This window comes from Ochlerotatus camptorhynchus, unplaced genomic scaffold (assembly GCF_037179485.1).
Source record: "Ochlerotatus camptorhynchus isolate MF236.1 unplaced genomic scaffold, CSIRO-AGI_Acam_v1.1 ptg000305l, whole genome shotgun sequence".
Taxonomy (NCBI): domain Eukaryota; kingdom Metazoa; phylum Arthropoda; class Insecta; order Diptera; family Culicidae; genus Ochlerotatus; species Ochlerotatus camptorhynchus.
The window spans coordinates 1,186,364-1,208,289 of record NW_027040793.1 but is presented as its reverse complement, the minus strand read 5'-3'; the positions used below and the strand labels follow the sequence as shown (position 1 = coordinate 1,208,289).

General features: G+C 36.3%; 1 protein-coding gene across 5 annotated transcripts in view; it reads right to left on the bottom strand.

Annotated features, from left to right (window-relative positions):
• Plc21C (Phospholipase C at 21C) overlaps positions 1 to 21,926 on the bottom strand; it is a 363,494-nt gene that overhangs the window by 276,092 nt on the left and 65,476 nt on the right. For all 5 annotated transcript variants that reach the window (XM_065228987.1, XM_065228988.1, XM_065228986.1 and 2 more), the window contains one exon: positions 17,537 to 18,405. In XM_065228987.1, the coding sequence (XP_065085059.1) occupies positions 17,537 to 17,707 (171 nt within the window). In that variant the 5' untranslated portion in view covers positions 17,708 to 18,405. The remainder of the gene's footprint in view (positions 1 to 17,536; positions 18,406 to 21,926) is intronic.

The following is a 21,926-nucleotide window of genomic DNA, read 5'->3' as shown; positions in this document are numbered from 1 at the left end:
TTAAAAATCAGTGGAAATTATCACAAAATGCACAAAGTAAAAAAGTAATGGGATTGAATCGCGCTAAAATTAATCACGGTGTCCCCTCTGAAACAGGAAGCAGCAAAATGGGAGACGATTTTCACACAGCCCTCAGGGACAATCGAGGTCAAATGGGCTGCGGTTTTGTGCGATTAACCAATCAATGAGATATATTTGAAGCCATTTCATTACATAACAGGCAGATAAATGACCTAGCTAATAAATGGCAATTTGCGATGTTGCAAACTCCGGAGTTCCCTTCGTACGGTCCTCGGTGGTGGATCCCTGCAGAACGTTCGAGGTAGTAAAAGCAACAGTGTATAATTGTTTTATGTTGGGAGCTAAAAGCACTCCGTATCTTCCATGTTCCACACGCACGTACCAGGCATGCATGTGTTTCACCGATCCGTGGGGTCGCACTCTTTGCCTCATCCCTTGAAAGCTTCCGCCTTCATTGCTCGTTTGTGTTGGGATGAAATGAGCTCATCCGGTAACTACTGGGTAAAATATAGATTGCAGAATTTTTGTTGGGGTTGCTGGGCTCCTCTGTGGGAGGGTTGCGCGAAAAGGTAAGGATCGGTTGTTGCAACTATGAATATATTCACAGTACTCAGAACCGGCGTAGCTGATAACGGCACGTAGGGAAGCGGTTCTGATCGGAATATAAATTTTGTTTAGTGTATCATTTTGCGATGGTTCTCACGCAAAGAGCAGAACTTGATTTATTTGACCTGATTTAGAGGACGAGGCATCTGGCTGTACATACTTTGATTCTAGCCCGCTGCGAGAAGAATGATACTTGTAAAATTTATGCAAGTGATACGTTCAGTTGGTAAATTTTGTTTGACGTTGATATGCTTGGGATGGAATACATTACGGATACAATACATTGGATTTTGATTCATGCATCCTGTAACGGATATGTTTAACAAATTTACTGGAGTGGAAGCAGATGTGTTTACAAATTGCGATGTAACGTTGATTGATTACTCCTGAAATTGACTACTGTGTTTTTTTTTTTTCTTCAGAATTCCACACCATGCGATTGAGGAAAATGGATCAAATTTGTAAAATCGAATGCAGCTATACATATAATGCAGCTATTTTTTACGTCGCAAGTATGATTTCTTCAGTAAAATGAAGCAGGATGTCAAAAGAACATATTGTTAGATGAAGTAATGAAATTGTATTGTTAGCTGAAGCTTAAATTAAATATTTACAATTCAAAATAAAAAAAATTACACTTAAGGCGGTTGGATTTAGATAAGTTTTTTAGTGGGAATGACACTGATGAAGACTGCACATTGTAGTCAAAATGCGTATTTGTCATAGATACCAAAATTAATTAAGTGGAATTAAATGGAAGATAAACTTTTTTGCTGTTTTATATTTTTCCAGTCCAAGTGAAATTTTCGAATTAAATGAAACTTTTTCTATGTTTCGACAGGAAGAAACATGAATCTTCCACAAATATTTTGACCATTTTAGCTCAAGCGTACGTTTTTAAAAGGGCGTATAAATTTTTATGTGCATTGTGTTTGAAAAAACGTATCTAAAAAACTATTGATTGTAATGTTGTGGTATCTAAGGACAAGTTGTAGATAATTTATTCAAAAATCTGCAAAAAAAAATAAACATTTAAAAAATAGCTGACCATATTTTATAATCCATATAAAAAACTAAAAACCAAATAACAATTTAAAAAAAAAGTTTTTGAAACTTTTCCTAAGTAAAATGGAAGTCAATTAGAGACTTTTAAAAAAAAATTCTGAGAGTTAGGAAATTTGCTTCCCAGATTTCGTAGAAGAACGAATTCTTACAAGGGGTATTCAACTCTACACACCTTCATTCAAGTCGAGTGATTGAGTTGTGCCCAACGTGATCGATCAAAGTAGGCCTATCAAGGTGTCAACATTCCATGAGTATGGCAACCCTGAAAATTATGACTTTTGTGATTGTGATTACACTATCAATTTCTCTGATGGATCATAACAAGCATTCCCCTTCATTCTCTTTGGAGCGTTAGTGGCTCAGGAGGTGGAAGAGGAACTGGAAACCATCAAACCATTACGGTGATCAAGCAATTTCAACTCTTCCAAAAGATTCTGGCTCGATGTCCTTTCGAATTGTTGATTACTTGCAGGTGTACAGAAACAAAGGAGAAACCCAATCGATGCTGAATGAAATTTCTGTCTATTAAATCCTCCCCGACTGAAGTAAACCGAGATCTCGAACTGGCGATAGTTCAATCCCACGCTAAGAGCGACATCGTCGGACTAGTTTTAAATCATCTAATCGACTCAGAAGTGCGTGTTCTTAAATATATAACCCAAGCTTATAGTATCGCTGATTATGATAACTCTTAATTGCACACCATCCACCGTTAAAGCCTATCAATCTACGATCTTGCAGTTGTGGTACCTTTCGCAATGTACCACAGATGAAAACTATCAAACTTGTTTTCATCTCTATTTTTCATTCTACATATCAAAATTGTTCATCCTCAACTCTAGCAGAAGACCCTGGCTCTGATCTTTCGTTGTACGCTTCGAGATTGGATACCCACAGCAGTATAAAATGTTAAGCTCAAAAATAAGAAGTGTATTCTGGAATAAAGCCTCCAGTGGGTGACATGTGGGCGAGAATGTGAGCAGCGTTGGAAAAATTCGCGATATTTCACGAAGATCTACAAGGAAAAAAATCGCGGGTCATAGTGAGTTTTAGTGAACTTTTCCAATCAGTCTTGTAAGCGGTCACGGTAGTCGACACATTTTCTGTGATAATTGACTGCCTTTGCCTCCGACACTTGCAAAGCAAGCTATCATAGTACAGTACCAAACTAAAATGTCGTATGACAGGCTCTGTCATACGACACTGTCGCTGAAGACCGTCACGAATGTATGTATTTTAGTTTTTCTCATAATAGAAGCTGCTGATGATGTGCTTGTGTGAATTCTGAAAATAGCAAGCAATGATGTCCTAGTAATAATATTTCTGATCAGAAATGGTTTGATTTACACCAAATTGAGGAATTACAACGAAATCACACATGTCATATGATAGCTATTTTGATAATTTTCTTTTAGCTCGAATGTTATTCTACCGCTCGTGTTGTGTGAGAGAGACGACGGTAGAGCATGAGTGTTCGAATACAAACAGACTGTCGCGCACGACAACGAAGCGAGTGTAGTAAAAAACGTCAACTGTTTCAACCCCTGTTTCCAATACTGAATGTGAGGATTCATCAAGCTGATCAGACTGATGCTCGATGCTCATCGTTCCAAAATAAAATCCGATCTTCGGAGAATGTAGGGTACTCTTCTTTTCGTACGAATAACACCATAGTGTTGGTGTTCCGCCATGCCCGTTAGGATCCATTTGCTTGATATTTAGGTCTATTCTGCGCGGCGTGTGAGGTGAGGTGACTCGCTGTCACTAGTGAAGCTACAATTGTCACCTCAATCGAAAACGAATCATCTCTAGAGGTAACCCGTTTCAGTCGTCTTGACTGCCGTATCGGCAAGACGCTCTGGACTGGCCATGGTGTAGATGAACTCCACTGAAGTGAGGTCCACTGGGATTTTAGCTGTAATTCGGAAGAGATGGATTTAGTTTTGCTAGGCTTGAAGAGATTCACGATTCAGACAATACTTACAGAATGTTTCAAACGAGTACCCGTTTGCCGTTTTTAAGATCTTGCTTGAATTCTTGTATCACTAGTTTTATGTACGACACTCTCTCACTAGCTTCATTTGTGCGTAAACAAAGTATTGAACCAAGTAGTAAACCTTAGCAACGATTTGCAAAACGTCAACACTCAACAGTAATACCGTTCTATATTATACTAGCTGAGTGTGCTATATTTTTCTGTTTCATTTGTATGAGAGCCCCCCCCCCTGCAGAGGGGGGAGGGGTCTCGAACCATCATAAGAACCTTTCCCGGCCCAAAATTCATGTCGAGATGTAAATGGACAAGTTGTAGGAAATTCAAAACACTTGTATAAAATTGTATGACTATGATAGTACAAAACAGCAAACACATGAAAAAGACCAAGACTAAGTACAAAAGAGAACATATGAATGAATGAAAAAAAAGATCGATTTTATTTTCAAAATATGTCGAAAATGACTACATTTAAAGAGGTATGTAATATTAGCATTTTTGTTTTAAATGGCATAAGATAGCGTATTCAGTGGTTAAAATTCATACTTTACATTCAAAAGTTCTGAGTTTCAAAAATTCATAGAAAGTCGTTCATCAATGAATTTAAAAAATATATATATATTGCTCGCTCTCAGAATTATTTTTAAAAGTCATAGCCATAGAAAAAGATATAAAATTTAAGAACGCTTTATTGTAATTTTGTTTTAGGTTTTTATTCATGAATTAAAAATATGGATGATGATTTTTCTTAATGTATATGTTTTGCAGATTTATTAATTAATTATCTGCAACTCGTCCGTGGTCTTCGGTACAATCCATAGTTTTGAGACACGGTTTTTCAAACAAAGTTCCCATGAAAATACATACGCCCTTTTAATAAAATACGCATGCTCCAAAATAGTCGAAATATCTGTGGAAGATTCATGCTTCCTTTTATCGAAAACAAAGACATCAACCAAATCAGAAAGACTCATTCTGGTTATTTTTTTTATTATTATTATTATTATAGTCACTTTAACACTCTTGGGTCATTCGTGACTTGTCCAGGGGTGAGATTTGAACTCGTGACTTTGGCGTGAGAGGTATGGATGTTAACCACTATGCCGGGGTCGCCCCCATTCTGGTAATATACCTATTTCGCGTGGAACGTGATCAATAAGATCATGATACTTCAATATAGATTATAAATTTTTAATATCATTAAATAAAAAACGAAAAATATGGATTGATACACGGCGAATAAGAACGACCCAAACTTGAGTTTCGTTCACTCATAATCGACAAAAGTGCAGAAACTCAGCGAAGAGTAAATTTGCCGCACGGTTTCCTGTGGAAAACCTTCAAAGTCTGCCGGAAAATAATAGTATATGTAATAAGGTAATAATGTATAAATAGATCACTGGGCGCTAATGGGTTACCCTTACCATAAACTTCCCTTGGAAATTTATTCCAACTAGCTTGGAATTCTTCTTAAAGTTCCCTTAAAACTCTTTTTAGAATTACCTTGGAATCTTTCGTAAAATTGTTTTATGCGATTTTTTTTTCGGAATTGTACTCAGAAATCCCTTTTAAATTCTCAAATTTTTTACAGAATTTTCACATTAACGGAATCACAATATGATTCCTTTAAGATTATTCTCGGAACTTTTTTAACGATCTTCTATTAATTTTCCTAAGGATTCCAATAAAATAATCTTAAAAATATCATTTAAATTCTGCTCATAATTCTTTTTGAAACCAGACCACATTTCTTGAAAGCCTTCCCAAGATTCACCTGTTATTTTTCTCGATATACCCATAAAATTATCATCAAAATCACCTAAGAAGTAAATTCAGAACTTTCTGTTATCTCCCGGAAATGTCTTGGAACTTCTTAATACTCAGGGTCCCAAGAAGAGAAACCTCTTAGAGCTTAATTTCAAAATTATCTTTAAATTTTGGTTTAAACTCTTTTAGAATTTTCCATGTTCCTTTAAGAAAACTTCCTCCGCATTTCTTTGGAATTAACGCTTTAGTTCCTTTCAAAGTCACCAAAAAACAAATTCTCAGCAGAATTCTGTAAAAAAAAATTTAGGTTAGGTCAGTGTTTACTCGGATGTCGATGCGATCGTCTGTTTTCTCGGCAGCAACCATTGTTTGGTCCTCCTCATTGTTATTCATCAGCAGTTTTTTCGGTCGATGCGTCGTCGACTTTGGAAAGCAACCGTTTCGTGATGAGTGTGTGAGTGCTGACCACTTGTTGCGTCCATTGCTGCAATTAATGCGCTCTGCCCCCCGTTGGCGATACTGCCCTTCACAATCACCATGGAATTGTTCACTGAGCAGAACTCCCACAATTGACTTGGAATGATTGTCAAAACTCTCTTATAGCTCATCCTAAAACTCGCTAGCGCACTAAAATACCATGCCAATATCTCTAGAATTAATTCTAAAATCTGTACGAAATTGCTATGTAAAGAAAACTCTAAAATTCATTTATTAAGGCTTCGAAGTGACTGTACCCTGCTAATCATGTCCAGTCTAATGGTCTTGAATTTTTATGAAGCTCTATATATTTTTAAGAAATCATCGAAACTCCTAGCTTTGTCCCGGACCTCTAACACAATTTCTTAATTCAGTACTGTATAATTAATCTCTCACTATTTACAAGTTGCTCCAGTGACCCATTGAGATTCCCTATAAAAAATTTAAAGTGATCCATGAAGTTGAATGCAGTTCCTCTCAATAGTCATAAAAAAGTTATGGTCGGACTATCGGGGAAAACTTTATAGATGCTGCCAAACTCTACGAAATCAAATCATAATCAAGTGTTAAAGAAATCTGATTTGTAGCCTACTTGGTATCAGTTTTCACAGTAGTGCCCAATTAAAAATTACATTTACGCACTTTTTAATCCGACATTGTGGGATTATCGCGAGCAGGATTGAAGAGCGTTGGATTATCAAAAGGGTGCTATACATATACTTTCAGCCTTAAAAATGCTTCCTGCAGTTTTGCCACTAAAAATGTTTCATGCATAAATAAATTTAAAAAAAAATCACGTGGAAACAATTTAAAAAAATAAAGCATTGAATACTTTTGTTCTATGGTGAATATTAAAAACTGAGAATTTTTCAAGATTTGTACCGGGAAAACCGGGAATTTTAAAATTGAAGAGCCACTGGTCACCCTGAAAATGTCATCAATGAATGTGTTTGAATTGTCTATCTTGAATTTCTTTGCTTTCGTTAAATTTTTGAAAAGATACGATGGAACGCTTATCTGTTGTTTTGATTTTGAATATGTAAAATTACTTTGACATTTTACTAGTGAAGATGAAGAACAAATTTGTTATTCAAAGCTTATTCTAAATATTCCAAAACAGATTTTTGACGATAATTACAAAATTATCAAACTTTAACGGATTATTTATGTGCATTTTCAATTTTTTTAATTTTAGTATTCCTAGCGTAAAGGTGAATGTCAGAAAATGATAGACTTGACAATGGAAGTTCGAAACCCACCATGGTCGAAACTGCCATCATGTGCAAGCAATTTACCGGACTACGAATCAATGAGAATCAATGCTGTATACATTGCTGCATAACCCCTGAAAAATTAATGTTCCATTATGCTGATAGAAAGGCAGTCGAGGTCCGCATGTTAGATCCGGGAATTACGTTAAATATGTGCGAGTATACACACTAAGATTATTTTACCGAAATCTGTGAAATTTTACCGAAATCTCAACAGTTGAACGTTCGGTAAACAGTTCGGTGAAAAATTACAGGAAATCTGTGAAAAATCACCGAACTGTTTACGTTCAGCTGTTGAGATTTCGGTAAAATTTCACAGATTTCGGTAAAATAATCTAAGCGTGTATCATATGCCACCTAAAGTTCCCTGTAGAGACCTAGTGTTGGTGCTGTGGAAATACGGGAAAGTTAAGCGTGTAATCCGGGAGAAATTCCCGGCAGAGCTGTGTTTTGATGGGTACAATGATGTACGTGAAGTAAAAAAATAAATTCCCACTTCACTGCATTTCCTCAATCGGAAGGGGGAAGAATCGTTGTAATATGAAAGGGCACCGGATGTATTTCTGCTCCAAGCAGAAGAATTGGAAGCAGCCAGAAAAGTAACAACAGAACGAAGAACGCAGAAAAGCACGATCAGGACGAAGATCAGAGCTGCACCAGTTTGGGTAGTAAGAACAGTATCGAAATGTAACTTCAAACATTCAAAAGAAAAAATAATGCAAAAATCTCATGAAAATTTACAAATCCTTGTACTGACTTTAAGATAGTATAGTTTTAAAAAAGTCCAACAGAAAAATTACATATATCGGTGATTTCTGCTGTATAGTTGCACTATGAATTTAACAGCTTCCGACAAATTCTGCACAGTTCATCAAAGTGGTCTTTGTGTACGACTGGACACCAGTAATTCATTTCACATAAACTAAGGCATGTTTTGGAACACCCAGTCCTCCTTAAAATTTTCTAAAAACATTCAATTCATCGTAGTTATGGACGGTTTTTGAATGGATGTCAACAGGATTTTGAACATCAATCGAAATGTTGTTTTTAGAAACCCTCTGTGAATTTAAATCAGGCTAAATATACCGATGAAAAAGCTACCAGACCAAAGGTGGGAGCTCTTACTTTCATTACAGTGGTAGCAAACTCTTTTTCGTTAATTTATTCTAGATATATTTGCAGAAAATAAGAAGAGCAACAGCTAACTATGCAAATAGTTCTCCCACCCCAACGGTCGTACCAAATACTCACACCGACTAATTTGGTGTAAGACTGTAATTATTTTTTATGTTTCTGGCATTTTAGTTTGAGGTCTACTCTGTTTGTGGTACCAACCGCGCAGAGTTTTTTTTTAGTCTTAAATAACAATTCGCGATATGTTGAGGGTACTCAAAAAGGCAATGGGATAAACTGTACCTATAATTTTTGACACGTAAACAAAGTGAGTGATGCTTATGCACTTCAAAAATGCAGAACGATTGTCGAGAAACAACGTGTCAAATGTTTGAAGTTACTTTTCAGTACAGTCCATAGTACATACGCATGTATGGTAGTCGGGTGAACAACAGCGTAAGAGATTGAAGTGCTCGGTGAAGAAATTATGGCAATCGACGAGGCTGGAGAGAACAGCCAAAGGAGAGCAAATAAGCGGAAACCAGGAACAGCAGCGCCCGTTTTTCGATTACCGGAAAGACGAGACCTACTCAGCTGCAGGAAACAACAGCAACGTAAAAGAAAAGAAAACAGAAGAAAGAAGAAAGTTGTGGGCGCGGAAGAAAGCAAGCAGCATGCAGTTGCCTCCCAGGAAGAAATGAACACATAAACTGACCCTTCAGTATTTTATCTTAGTATTAATCTTAGTCCTTTTTCGCATTAAACTTCGCAATTTCACAAGTCACAATAGAAAGTACACCGAGGCAAGTTGAAACGCGCGGGGAAGTTGAAACGGTAAGTTGAAACGGTAAGTGTATCTCTTGGCCGAAATGAATATCCGCTGTAATTATTTTTTAAAAAGCATTGTTTAGCACCGCAAGCCACTAGAAATAATCTCAGTGATTATTCACTTCCGCTAAGAGAAACACCTACCGTTTCAACTTTCCCATGCGTTTCAACTACAACTACTACTTTGCAGTTGCTTTTGGAGAAGCAAGCAATGTCTGAAATTTACAGATTTATAAACCTCGTTAGTCTTGAAATTTGTGCAATCGGCTACATAGAGACTTTACAAACATTTGAGGGTTGGTTGGAAATGCTATCTAACATGAGAATCATCTTAGAAGAGGGTAGGTAGATATTTCCGTTAGAGTACGGCAGTATGAAAATTGAATAGAAGATGAAAATGCGACAGTACCAAGTCAAACGCACACCTTTTACCTAACCCGTACGATGTACGCGATAGCATTTCCAACCAACTCTGAAAATCGCAAACTTCGCGTATGAAGTAACATAAAAAAACACTTTGAATGAAACATTTGAGGTTGAGCAAATAATTGAATTAGAAAGAAAGAATTAAACATAGTATAAAATGATTTTGTACTTTTCAGAATTGGTTTGAAGCAGGGACAAGACAACTTAGGTGTATTTGACAGTATCATCAAAAATATCAAAATATTCTCGAAAATATGTGAGTATTTTCAGAAGCTAATACATGTAAAAATTATTACTTTTTGTGCTGAACGATGCTTGTTCTAGAAAATGAGAATATCAAAAAATATTTTAATTTGTTCAACCTAGTTCAAGAAAAGTTCAAGCATAATACCTACTAATGTATCACAGTTTGAAAAAGTAGACCATATTGAAGAATTAAGTGACCAAATAGTGACTTATGGTTGTAAAAAAGTGACTAAAAAGTGACCTAAGGGAAGAAAATTAGTCGTTCTGATTGGCATACCAAATGAATGTTTGATGTTTTAGACTTATTCAATTAGAATCTCAAAAACAGTTAAATATGTACGGTAGGAACCTTTAAAGCGAAAGATTCAATAGAAAGTTTCATTTTGCAGCGTTTGGTGGGGCAATGGGAGCGCAAGTCAATCCAAAACCGAGGATAAAGGAAGGGTAATGGCTGAATAGTCTATGCGGACCACTTGAACGCCATGGGAAAAGGAAGGGATTGAAGAGGTCGGTTATTAGGGGGTTTTGAGGAAATGACACATAGTACTAGATTTGTGTTGCAAAATGTAAAGAAACCGAAAATCTTGATATTTTAAAGCAACCATAAAAATAAACAGACAATATATGAAAAGGCTAGTTGCCTCCCTAAGCGGACCCCCCGCATCCTAACTCTTTTGTTAATCTACTTAATGTTATTAGGCTGTCTAAATTTTCTTATTTAAGTTCTTTTGATAATTATGATACCTCATTAGTCTAATTTAATAAATAATTGAAATCTCTAATTTACCTAATCAATCATAACTCGTGCTAAACTGCTATGTAATCTAAAATTTAACGTGTTTCAAATAATTTTGACTTTGACTTTGATTTATGTTTATTATATCTTAGATCGACCCAGGTGACACCTTCAAGTGACTAAAATGCTTCACTTCGAAATTAGTTTCCTAGCTGATTTTAAAATTATATAAGGTATATGCTTCAACTACACTCACACGTTTCCACTATATCGTCCCACAAAATTACGTATGGATATGTCACAATAGAAGCACGCCACCGTGGAAATCCCGAGCCATAGTTCAAACATTTATCCCAAACCAAAATGAAGCATATATAAGATTAGTTACAATACCATGGTGGTGTTTAATATTGTTCCCTGAGTAATACCACCTCAATGAAAACAACAACGAAAGCTTGTCACGCAAGTAGAAGGAGCACTGTTGGGCACTTTCTGAAATATTTCAATAGTATAATTCCCTTGCAAACCCAAATAAATCTATCTGCGTAAAAATAAATAAAATAAGAGTGATTTGCGGCAAAACCCACCAGTATCGCACCCAACGTCAGTGCCTATACGTAAGCGTACTACAACGCGGCTTTCAAATAAAGGAGTAACAAGTGTGATACTATCACTTCAGGCTAGAACTTTGGTTCTCTTATGCAATGGTTCATGAGAGAGGGGAAGCTCAGTAATCCTCATCGCATGCTCATGACGCTATTCTGTCACGGCATGAGCCAACGATGCCAGACCTAAACCAACCGTCTTCAACGCTCCACTATGAAGCATAAGATTAGGCCCGCCCACCAACGTCCAGATTAAAAACTAGCCAAGGGGAGGGAAGATTCAATAGAAAGTTTATGACTAAATCTCCAAGTGTCTACTGCCTGGAAAAACTGTAAAACCGGGAATTCTCAGGGATTTCTATTTCTCCTTAAAATACCTGGAAGTCTCTGGGAATCTTATCATTACTCAGGAAATTTAATAATTATCTTACTAAGAATGCATTTTAAAATAAAAACCTTTAATATTCCTAGTTATTTTCATTCACACAATGAACTTTATTCAGAATGGATTAATCTTCAGTAGCAAATACATATATTTATAAATTTTGACCTGAAAAGTTATAATATTTCAAGAAATTTTCAAGAATCTGGAGTCAAATCCCTTGCACAGTTTTAAGGCTCATGGAATTTTATTATAATTTCTGACGACCTCCATCCACGGGAGCTCTGGGAAAAAAATTGAAATATTCCTGAATTTAATTAAACTGTCTTGATGTTCTTTTGTAGTTTGAGAAACTAACCTGATGCTCACAATACTTCTCATCATTTATTTTAACTTCTCTAAACTTGTTCGGACTTCCTAAAGTTTCCACAATTTTCCAAACGATCATGAATCTTCTCTTAAGTGTTAACAATTCAATGAATTTCTAGAAACTTTTTTAAAATATATGTAATTTCCTTGCTCTGGAATATCTCTGCTGTGAGGATATGTGTTCTTTCTTGAAGTTGTTTTGTTTAGAGCTTTATTAGCTAGATCAATATCTTTCTCGCAGTTCTCGAAACTTTTCTGAAGTGTTTGCAGTTCTCATGAAGCTTGTTGTACTACCATTAATATAATTGAATTGTTCTAAAAATGTTTAAGCTTGCATGAACTTTTGGACTTATGTTAAAAACTCAATAATTATCTTAAATTTCCCGCTAATTTAAAGAAAGTAATTGAACTGAACTCCCCTGAAATTCCCTTTGTTTTTGGAAGTTTAATAAACTTATTTGAGATGCTCCCGAAATGTCCATAAAAGTTCCTGAAGTTCTCGGATCTTCCCTTAGGTTCCATAGACTTTTATGAAGTTATCGAAATGTTTCTGAAGATCTCTGTACTTCTGTGAAATTTTCGAAGTTATTCTGAAATTTCAGGAACTTCCTTAAGCTTCCGCTCCGTAGCGAATTAATTAATATAGTTCTATGATTTTCACTGAAGTTCTCAAGATTTGTCTGAAGTTCAAGTTATCGAAACTAATTCATAACTTCTTCAATAGTCTAGAGTTTCCTGATGTTTTTAAAACTGACCAAAATATTTCGCAATTTCCTTAAAATTCTCTAGACTGCCCTGCCTTAGTATTTTTTAGTATTTTACTGGAATTGATTTAATTGCCTTTAAGTTCTACAATTTTCCTTAAGTTTTATAAAGTTTATAAACGGTCACGGAACTTTGCCTTATATCACTAATCTTCCCTGCAAGAAGTTTTCTATGCTTACCTCAATTTCTCTAAATTGATCAAATGTTCCGGTTAATTTTCTGATATATATCTATAATTCCCTGAAGCTGCATCAATCATACAATTCTTGGAATATCTCATAATTCCAAGGAACTCCTTGTAAGTCGCTGCAAATTTCCTTAAGTTAATGGGATTTTTCTGATGTTATCTAATCGTCCTCGAAGTACTCAGAACTTCACTGAATATAATGAAACAATCAAGAATATATAATATCGGTGTTTGCTAGAAGTTTTTTTTTTCTTTAATTAATGGAACTTCATTGATGATACCTTATCAACTTAGCTAAACATTCGAAATGTCCCGGATGTTCATATAATTTTTATTGCGTTCCAGAAATTTTCTCTGAGCAAACCGAAGTTTCCGGAAATTCCGGTTTCTGCAATTTCCTTGAAATTTTTTGAACTGTCCTTTAATTGTCTTATCTGTCTTCATGGTCTCGGAGCTTCCCTAAAACTCTCAAATCTATTGAAGATCTCAGTTCTGCTTTAAAATAAATTGAATTCTCGTAAACACCTTTAAACTTCCCTGGAATTCTCTTGATTTCTGTGAAGTTCCTGAAATATTTCTGAAGTTTTCATAAATTTTCTCAAGGTCTCTATACATAATCTCTTGGAACATCTTAAGGGTTCTCGATTTTATTTCAGCACCTCAAGGAACTATCCTGAATTTGTCTAGATTCACGCTTATCAATTTTTAAACCAATTCATTAGTCTGGGCAAAAGTTTCAGGGACTTCCCCTTAAGATCTCTGGAATTCCCCAAAGATCTCTAGATCTAGCTTTCTGAGGTCAATAGAACTTCATTAAAGTTTCCACATTTTTTATAGTACGAAACGTCAATTCATTAAACATGTTGTGATCTTAGACTTACTAAAATGAAGTAAGTGTTCAACGTTTGCGTTATAAAATATTTTTAACACATTTCATAAATAGCATTATTGTTATAAACCTGGAAATTATCCGCTAAAGTTATGGAAAAACCTGAAAAACGCAGGGAACTTTATTTAGCCAAATGAGTGGACACCTTGTAGATAGAGAAGAATGATTAAACGTAACAAAAACTCTATAGCAGGTCGTCAACTTCGAATTGTTCAAAAATAGGACAAAATATAAGCCTAACCAGAAGAATGATCAATCTTGAAATAAATTCACGTTTAAAAAAGTTTGAAACAGTGACTTATTCCAAGAAAAAGTGACTTTAGTGAATTGGCCTTAAAAAAAAGAAAATTTTTAGTGACTGGCTTGAAAAAGTGACCAAGTCACAAAAAAGTGAGTCGCTTCCAGCCCTGATGGAGCGTCACATATCATATAAGTTTACATTATATATCATGTACACTTCTGAGACATTTCATGCAATGTAGCAAATATTGTATACAAAAGCCCATTGTTGTAAACAACATTGTTTACAAGTTGCTCGGTCACGTGAAATGAAATACTAGTTTACGTGAATGAATGTTTACATCACTATTAAAATTCGGAATTTTTATCTGTGAGCTATTACATTGAACCAGAGACAAACAGACATAACACTCACAATCACATTCATCGCAAATAATGTTTTAGTTGGGAATGTGCTTGCATTTCTCATGGTGGCACCACTGAAGCATTGAGCAAGCCCCACATTTCAAACTTATCAGTGATGCCAGTTCTTTTTCACGTCTAGTTAGTAGATATCAGCTCTTGCAAATGATAAATGGTGACACATACCACATCTGAAAAAATACAGAAAAAAAGTTGTTGAATATTACATCAAAACTGCTGCACATTAGTCATTCCGTTCCTAACATTACTTTGTATGAGGTACACAGAATTCGAGACCAAATCATGTTGATGACTGTAATATTCTATCAACTTTTACCATTTATTGATGTTCAATACTTCACCATGAATATCATAGATTGATACATACTATTTTTTTCTGTGTACATATTAAAGTGATGAGCCGTGGTAGAAAGGGCACTAATAAGTGATGCATTACCTCGTTTATAAACTTGTTTCCATTAAATGAAAAAGCGCACTAAACAAACAAAACAAATCCCTAAGAAAAAGTCTTAGCTTCTGTGAATTTTTCCTACGGATCCGTATTGCTGCAGAATTCAATCAATTCTATAGATCTACGGAAAATTTCGTAGAACCGACATCACTGACTTCCATCTGTTTTGTTTTTATTCAACACAGCTGACGCGTTGACAGGACGAGGTAAAAGCAACTAGTGAAAAAAATTGCATAAACGAATGATGCTTTGGTTGCAAAACAATGCTTGGGAATGTGGATGATAGATGGTGCTAGTGCGCATGCAAAATACGCTTGACGATATTTTTTGAAGAATTTTCTTCTAAGAGTTATGTCTGTTTGTCTGTGATTGAACTATGAAAAATAAAACGAATTTTTAAACTCCAACAAGATTTTCGTGTTCTACCTTTATGTCTATTTTGCTCACCAATCGCGATTGCTCATAACATTTAAAATTGCTAATGGTGACCCTCTGAAATCAATGTTGACAGGTTATAACTTTAGCTCCTCTTCTTGCATTTATCACATAAAAAAATGTTGTTACAATATCTCATAGTTTCATAACTCCAAATAATAGCATTTTAGCTGTAATTAGGATTTGCGGGCATGCTCCAGAGCGATAAAAATTAAAATGATGAAATTGCTTTCTATTTTGGAAAACAGAGCAAAAATAACATCAAATTTTGAAGCATTGGTCAAGGTCAAAATGTGAACACTCCGCAGATCTCACAACTAAATCTCAAACCACGTAAATAGTGATTGCAGTTTGGAAATTTAATTAGAAACAATGCGCAAACAAACTTCAACGAACCACTCAACGATACAGATCTTCCAAGACGCTAATACCAACGGAGCCTAAACAAACATAAAATTCCAATAATCCATTACAATGGCAGTCTATGGAAGTCAGCAAAAAATAGAATGAACTTTTCCATCACCCATCTCATGGGTGACCCATTTTCTTTTATTCGTTAGCACTCGCTGAACAACGTTCTTTATGTTAACCAACCCCAACAGAGATTGCCATCTGCTTAGCCTAACAAAAAGCCTATTTCCTGTTGTACAAAAGCACACAATGCGAAACACAACCCATCAATCCCTTGTGCAGCTGCTCTCCCATGATTTGCAATCGCAACCATTTCGAAATTCGCTCCGATGATGGCCCCGACCTCTCGGTATGGACCAGTTGGAGCTTTTCACCGAACCGAACCGGACTCCAGCAGGCCAATGCCTTGACGCTAATAAAAAGAATATTGAAATTGGAATAAATTATCCTATACTGACCGAAGGCGGAATGGGGAAACCATGCTGCCGAAATAGAGAAATCATCCCAAACAGACTGTCATGCAAATTAAGGCGGGCATTCCATACGGTAGGTATACATATATACAACTAATCTACTCATTCATTTCGAATCTACTAGTGTAGTAAGTTCTATTTGTCTGTTTGGTTTCGAGAAGAATTTGCGCCGGAAGAGGCTGCTGTTGTGCTCCTCCCGTTGATGAGAAGAGAAGATGATGGCTCTATCAGTTCCACCCGTACTCGGTAGATAAGAGATTTCTCGCGTAACATTTGGAAAGGGCCTATCAGTTTTTGTAAACAACAATTGTCTCCTTCCCGATAGTGTTCTTGGTTTGCGTATGCGACCTTCGGTTCGCACGAAATGGGAGTTACAAGTTTTGTTTACGAAATCTGATAGGTCCTTTTCAAACGTTACGTGAGATTGTTTGTATCAACAATGAAGCATAGAGCGAATAAACGACAAAGAAAATGAGTAGGTAATATTTGTCTGGAATCACAGCATTCTACATAGGTAAGGGCTTCTGGGTTTATGCACGCCCGAGGCAAAATTACTTTTTGGCATTTAAAATACGTTTTTTATTTCTATCTTCTTTTTCAGTAGATCCTCAACGGTGAATTCAATGGATCAACTAGTTCAATGGCTCAACTAGCGATGCTGCAAGAGAAAATGACCTCGACAATGTTATGGAAATATATTTGAAAATAGGCCAAAACGTCATTTTGCCTCGGGGGTGCATTTTACCCCATGTTCCTCTATGAATATGTACAGCCTGATGAAGCCTATGTTTCTCGGTTTGGAAAAAGGATGAAAGCATCAAGGCAAGGCACGACGGTATAATAACGCCCCAACCAGCCTGAATGCTCATGGCGTATCGCAAAGCCGAATATGTAGTTCAAGAGCGTCTCATCCGGGTGGTCTTTGAAGTGGTTGTCTACTGCTCGGAGCGTGGAAGTGTGTGTGTATGTGCCTATATTTATGACAAACCTACCAACCACCGACCACAGAGCATCGTGCTTCATGGGCACAACGGATCGAGGATTGCACTTGTACGGAGTGGGTCTTATGTATAAATATTGCAATATTACGGTCTTATGGAAAGGATATTTGGCCTGGAAAGCTATTTTAAGATGATTCTGAATTGCTTTTGTGTATTTTACTTTTGCCGCATCGGATACACCGAATGGAAACGATTAACTAGAGTGGACCCGATAAGCTGCTAAGACGATTTTGTCAAGAGGCCAACTATATTTTTTCCAGATATATTCTACCTTCAATTTATTGGTCTATGAATAGAGAGGATATTTTTGCTGTTCAACACAAACTCCCCCACAAGAAGCATCCTTGTTTACTCACCTCATCCCATTTGAGGAATTTTTCACCATCCTGCAGCGCCTTCGGGACTTCCATCGTACCCAGCTTAACCGCGGTTGGATTGGTCACTGTTTGGCCTCCGGTATTGCGTGGGGACTGCTGCTGCTGCTGCTTGCCACTTCCCTCCGCACTCAGAGTTGCCGAAGAAGCCATGGTTATGTGTCGAGATACGCCTGATGTATTAATATCACTCAACACACTCACTCAATTAATGCTCCACCTCTTCACTGTATCCCGCCCTGTACTTCAACCCAGCCGTAGAAGCAGGAACGGAGATAGCCAATGCAATGGTTTCACGTTACAGCACGCGTTCGTATGAATAATTCTTTATTCACTTCTTTCTCCTCTTCTATGCACAAGATTCAATAATTCAATGCAATTAGCACATACACTTGCTGCTTCCGCTTGCTCCCTCGGTGGCAGCAGCGATCGCGGAGAAACACGAATGCAAGCGTCAAACACTTTAATACGACAGTATCATTACTTTTTTTTTAATTATTTATATTTACACTCAATTGGATTCAGTTTCAATTTGAATCCAATTCGGTAAGCCATCATTCCATGCCTACCTTTTCGCGAATTAATGCAGGTTTATTACGCGCGACCACACCCACGCATTTGAGAGAATGCAAACACGCTGTTGATTAACGTCACGCGACGAATTTAATAGCTGGCCGACCGAGATAGGGTAAGTGGTTGGGTTTTTTTTTTGTGTGTGGTATATGATATGGAGCTCGTTGACACAATTTGAAAATCAATTTTACTTTAATGTAGAATATCGAAGTTATGCGATCCCTGGTGGCCTCGAGTATGCTGGGCGTTGAAAATGTTCGTCCCTTGGGTGAATTAGTCTAGAATGAAGGAAATGAAAAAGTTATGATTAGCTAAATTCTCCGAAAATTTAATAGAATTTAATATGATTTCATCATATTATTTGCTAACTTCAAAACCAGTTATCTTTATTGTTGTTTTTCCCATGCAAAAGTAATGAATACCGTGAACTCTAACCTTAGGAAAATAATAGATTTATAAAGATTATATCCGTTTGCGTTGCGTTGACGTAAATTTGACAGTTAGGAAATAGATTTAGCTGTCACTTTACCGCAACGCAGCAGATCCGGATCTAATGTGGGTGGGCCTTAAAAACAGATCAAAACAACAAAAAGAAAGAAATATCCAGACCAAAACAGAGAGAATGTAAATATTAGAACAGACAAATAGGTAAGATGACAAACATACTGCTTCATAAAATAACGCAAGCAGACAGTACTAATAGGATTCGAATACTGACAAATAAACACAACCGCCATTTTGAAAGTTTATGAGTCTCCGAACTCAGATTTTATATTATTATTTTATATTGCAATCTTGCACAGAAAACAATGGTTTTCTGTGCAAAATTTGCCAATAAAATGTTTTTAAAAGTTTAATAACTTGACAATAAGTAGTTGATCAAGGATTTTTTAAATGTTTCAACGTGAATTTTTGCAGTTTTCTAAGCCATTTTAAACACTTTCTTGGATTTTGCTTGCTTAAATTAGATGATTTTTTACCGTGTATATTTTATTTAAAAAATATATATATTTTCCCAAAAATTTCTCTCAGCGTGATTCTAATTAGAAGTGACACTTTCGAGTTATGATTTGTTGAACAATCTCGAATACGCCATTCTAAAGTTTTTTTTTTTTTGCGTGATTCACAATGGCCGAATTTAAGCGAAACTGTAAATGATTGACCATGAAGCTGGGTTTAGACAGGGCAAGTCAATTGATCAAGTCAGTTGAATTCAACTGTCTTGATCAACTCACTTGAATTGAAAAAAGTTGAACCAGGCTCAACTTTTCAAGCCAATTCAATTCAACTGAGTTGATCATTTGACTTGCCTAGTCTAAACCCAGCATAACTGTTCCGTTTTGAACCCCTTCGGATACGGTTGTGTTTTAAGTTTGCTCTCTGTTTTGTGCGTGCGTTCGCTTTCATAGTTTTCGGCGACTTTTGTCTGATTAGTGCTACTCTGCCTCCCGGACGGTTATACGTGTATGATTGGGGGTTTTCTCGCTTTCTGGGAAGTTTTAGAATCAAGAAAGAGAACGTGTTGCATCATGTTTGTAAGCATCGGAAGAGATGTCGCTATCTGCGTTATTTTTTTTTTCTTCGCTTGTGCTCCTGGACCAGAAATATGAGGTATCGCGAGTGATAGTTTTTAATATTAATGTATTTACGCGGTGTATGATTTTATGAACGGTCGTGTATATTTCTTTCTTTCTTTTGTTTGTGTTTGTGAGCAGAAGCACTCGATGCAAGGTAGAAGTTATACGACTTCAGAAGGGAATGATCAACATGTTCGATCTGCAAAATTCAAGTTTCGCAAATAAGCTGTTGTTGGAAATGAGTATCAATTAGCGAAGTTAAAGTCGGTTCATTAACTGTTACTTGGTGCGTCAAATTACAGGAACATAAGACAATTAGTTCGTAATTATTAGGCACACGAAGTACGATAAGTTGTTGTCATCAAAAGGTAAGTTCGTTGATATAGGTAAATTCATTGAAATAATTAGTTTTTGAGTACATATACTAATATCAGTGGCGTTTCCTTCACCTCAATCTACCTGTGCACCAACTACATAAACATAAATAATTATCAAATTATTTCTAGCAATGGATAGATATCGAGTAAACTAGAAGATTAAGTGTATTTTTCAACGGATTCGAGTATGAATATGACATTAAATCTGGTATTGAAAGTTGATGCACAGGTAAAAAGTAACGTTACGGGACTCCACAGATAGTACATAAATAACCCTTTTTGTCAACCCCTCCTGATAATCTTTTCTAAAATAATACGAATTCCAAAACAAGATCTTAAAGCATTATTCATTGTTTAAAATAATAGGAACTGTTTATCTAAAATAATTCGGATGCAGAGGGGTTGACAAAATTGGAACACAACTGTAAATCATATATTTTAAAACATTATATTATAAATTTGGTTGGGGGAGGGGGTCAGCCTAAGGGAATCAAAGGACTTATTGACTGGACGAGGGTTCGTGGATTTGCCAGTCCCTTGTAACGTGATTACAGATGGCCATCTGGTCGTTTTGTCTTCCAAAGGTCTTCAATGAAGCTGATTCGCCCTGCTGCAACCAGGGCTCTACATTTTCGAAGCTCTAAAATGAACTGGTCTTTTGTTTCTCTCATACATACGTGTTCGACGCTTCATTTCTATAACGCCTAGCTAGACTATCAGCAAGAAACGAAAATAAAAAAGCAGGACGCTTAGAAGGAAAGGCTGGCTGTGGAACTTCTCGTCGTTGCTTTGCTCATCGCTTTCAATGTAACTAACGTCGATTTTCTAGTTAAATGAAACCTCATTATGGCTTTCAATCCCCTTTCACGAACACTTTATCACTGCTCTTTCAATTTGTATAAAATGCGTTATGTCCCGTTTTCGATCATTTTTTTTAGATAAATATATGGATGGAAGATAAATTAAAAATATTGCGTGTAATCTTCAAGTGTTTTCACGTGAGAAATGCTTTAAATGTGTTATTTCATTTTCCGTCATATACGTCATGAAACCTCTGTTGATGTTTTTCATGAAAGATAAAACTATCAAAGTCGAGCGCTCTTTCGCTCATCCGTTTCACCGAAGCTTGAAAGGAAGACCAATGGAGCGACGGGAGAAAGAGAGCCAAGCGATTGAAAATTTGTTTGTGCACGCCGACTGAGGTTCTAGAATGCTACGAAGCTGTTCGACTTTAACAGAAAAAGAAAGCCAGCAGTCTCTTCGTCGCATGGATTTGGTCGATTGAAGCTGATATTGTGACGCCCTGGCTGCAACAATCCATCAGGCAGAACTTTATAACCGGTAAAGTATCTGCAGACATTGGTAATCCTTGCACTGATGGTGGGCTTGATTCACATCACATCACAGCACATCAACTGTAAATGATTGGCCATAACAAACATAATGAAGTTATGAAGTTAGGTAGTTAGAGGAAAACTTAAATAAAACAACAAAAAATGTTATCTTCCATGTAATTTCACTTAATTTTGGTATCTATGATAGATACGTATTTCGACAACAATGTGCATTCTTCATCAGTGTCATTTCCTCTAAAGACTTATCAAAATCTAACCCCCTTAAGTACTCATCCCCTAGGTAAGAATGTCAAGATCACAGATTCCTTATTAGAGAGTTGTGAAGATTTTGAACCTTTGCTTTACTTAAATCTTTGGTTTTTTAGTTAGGTAGGTTCCGATTCTACGCATTGCAGTTTCATTTTTATACCTTCTTACCTAGGGGATGAGTACTTAAGGGGGTTAGATTTCGATAAGTCTGTAGTGGAACGACACTGAAGAAGACTGCACT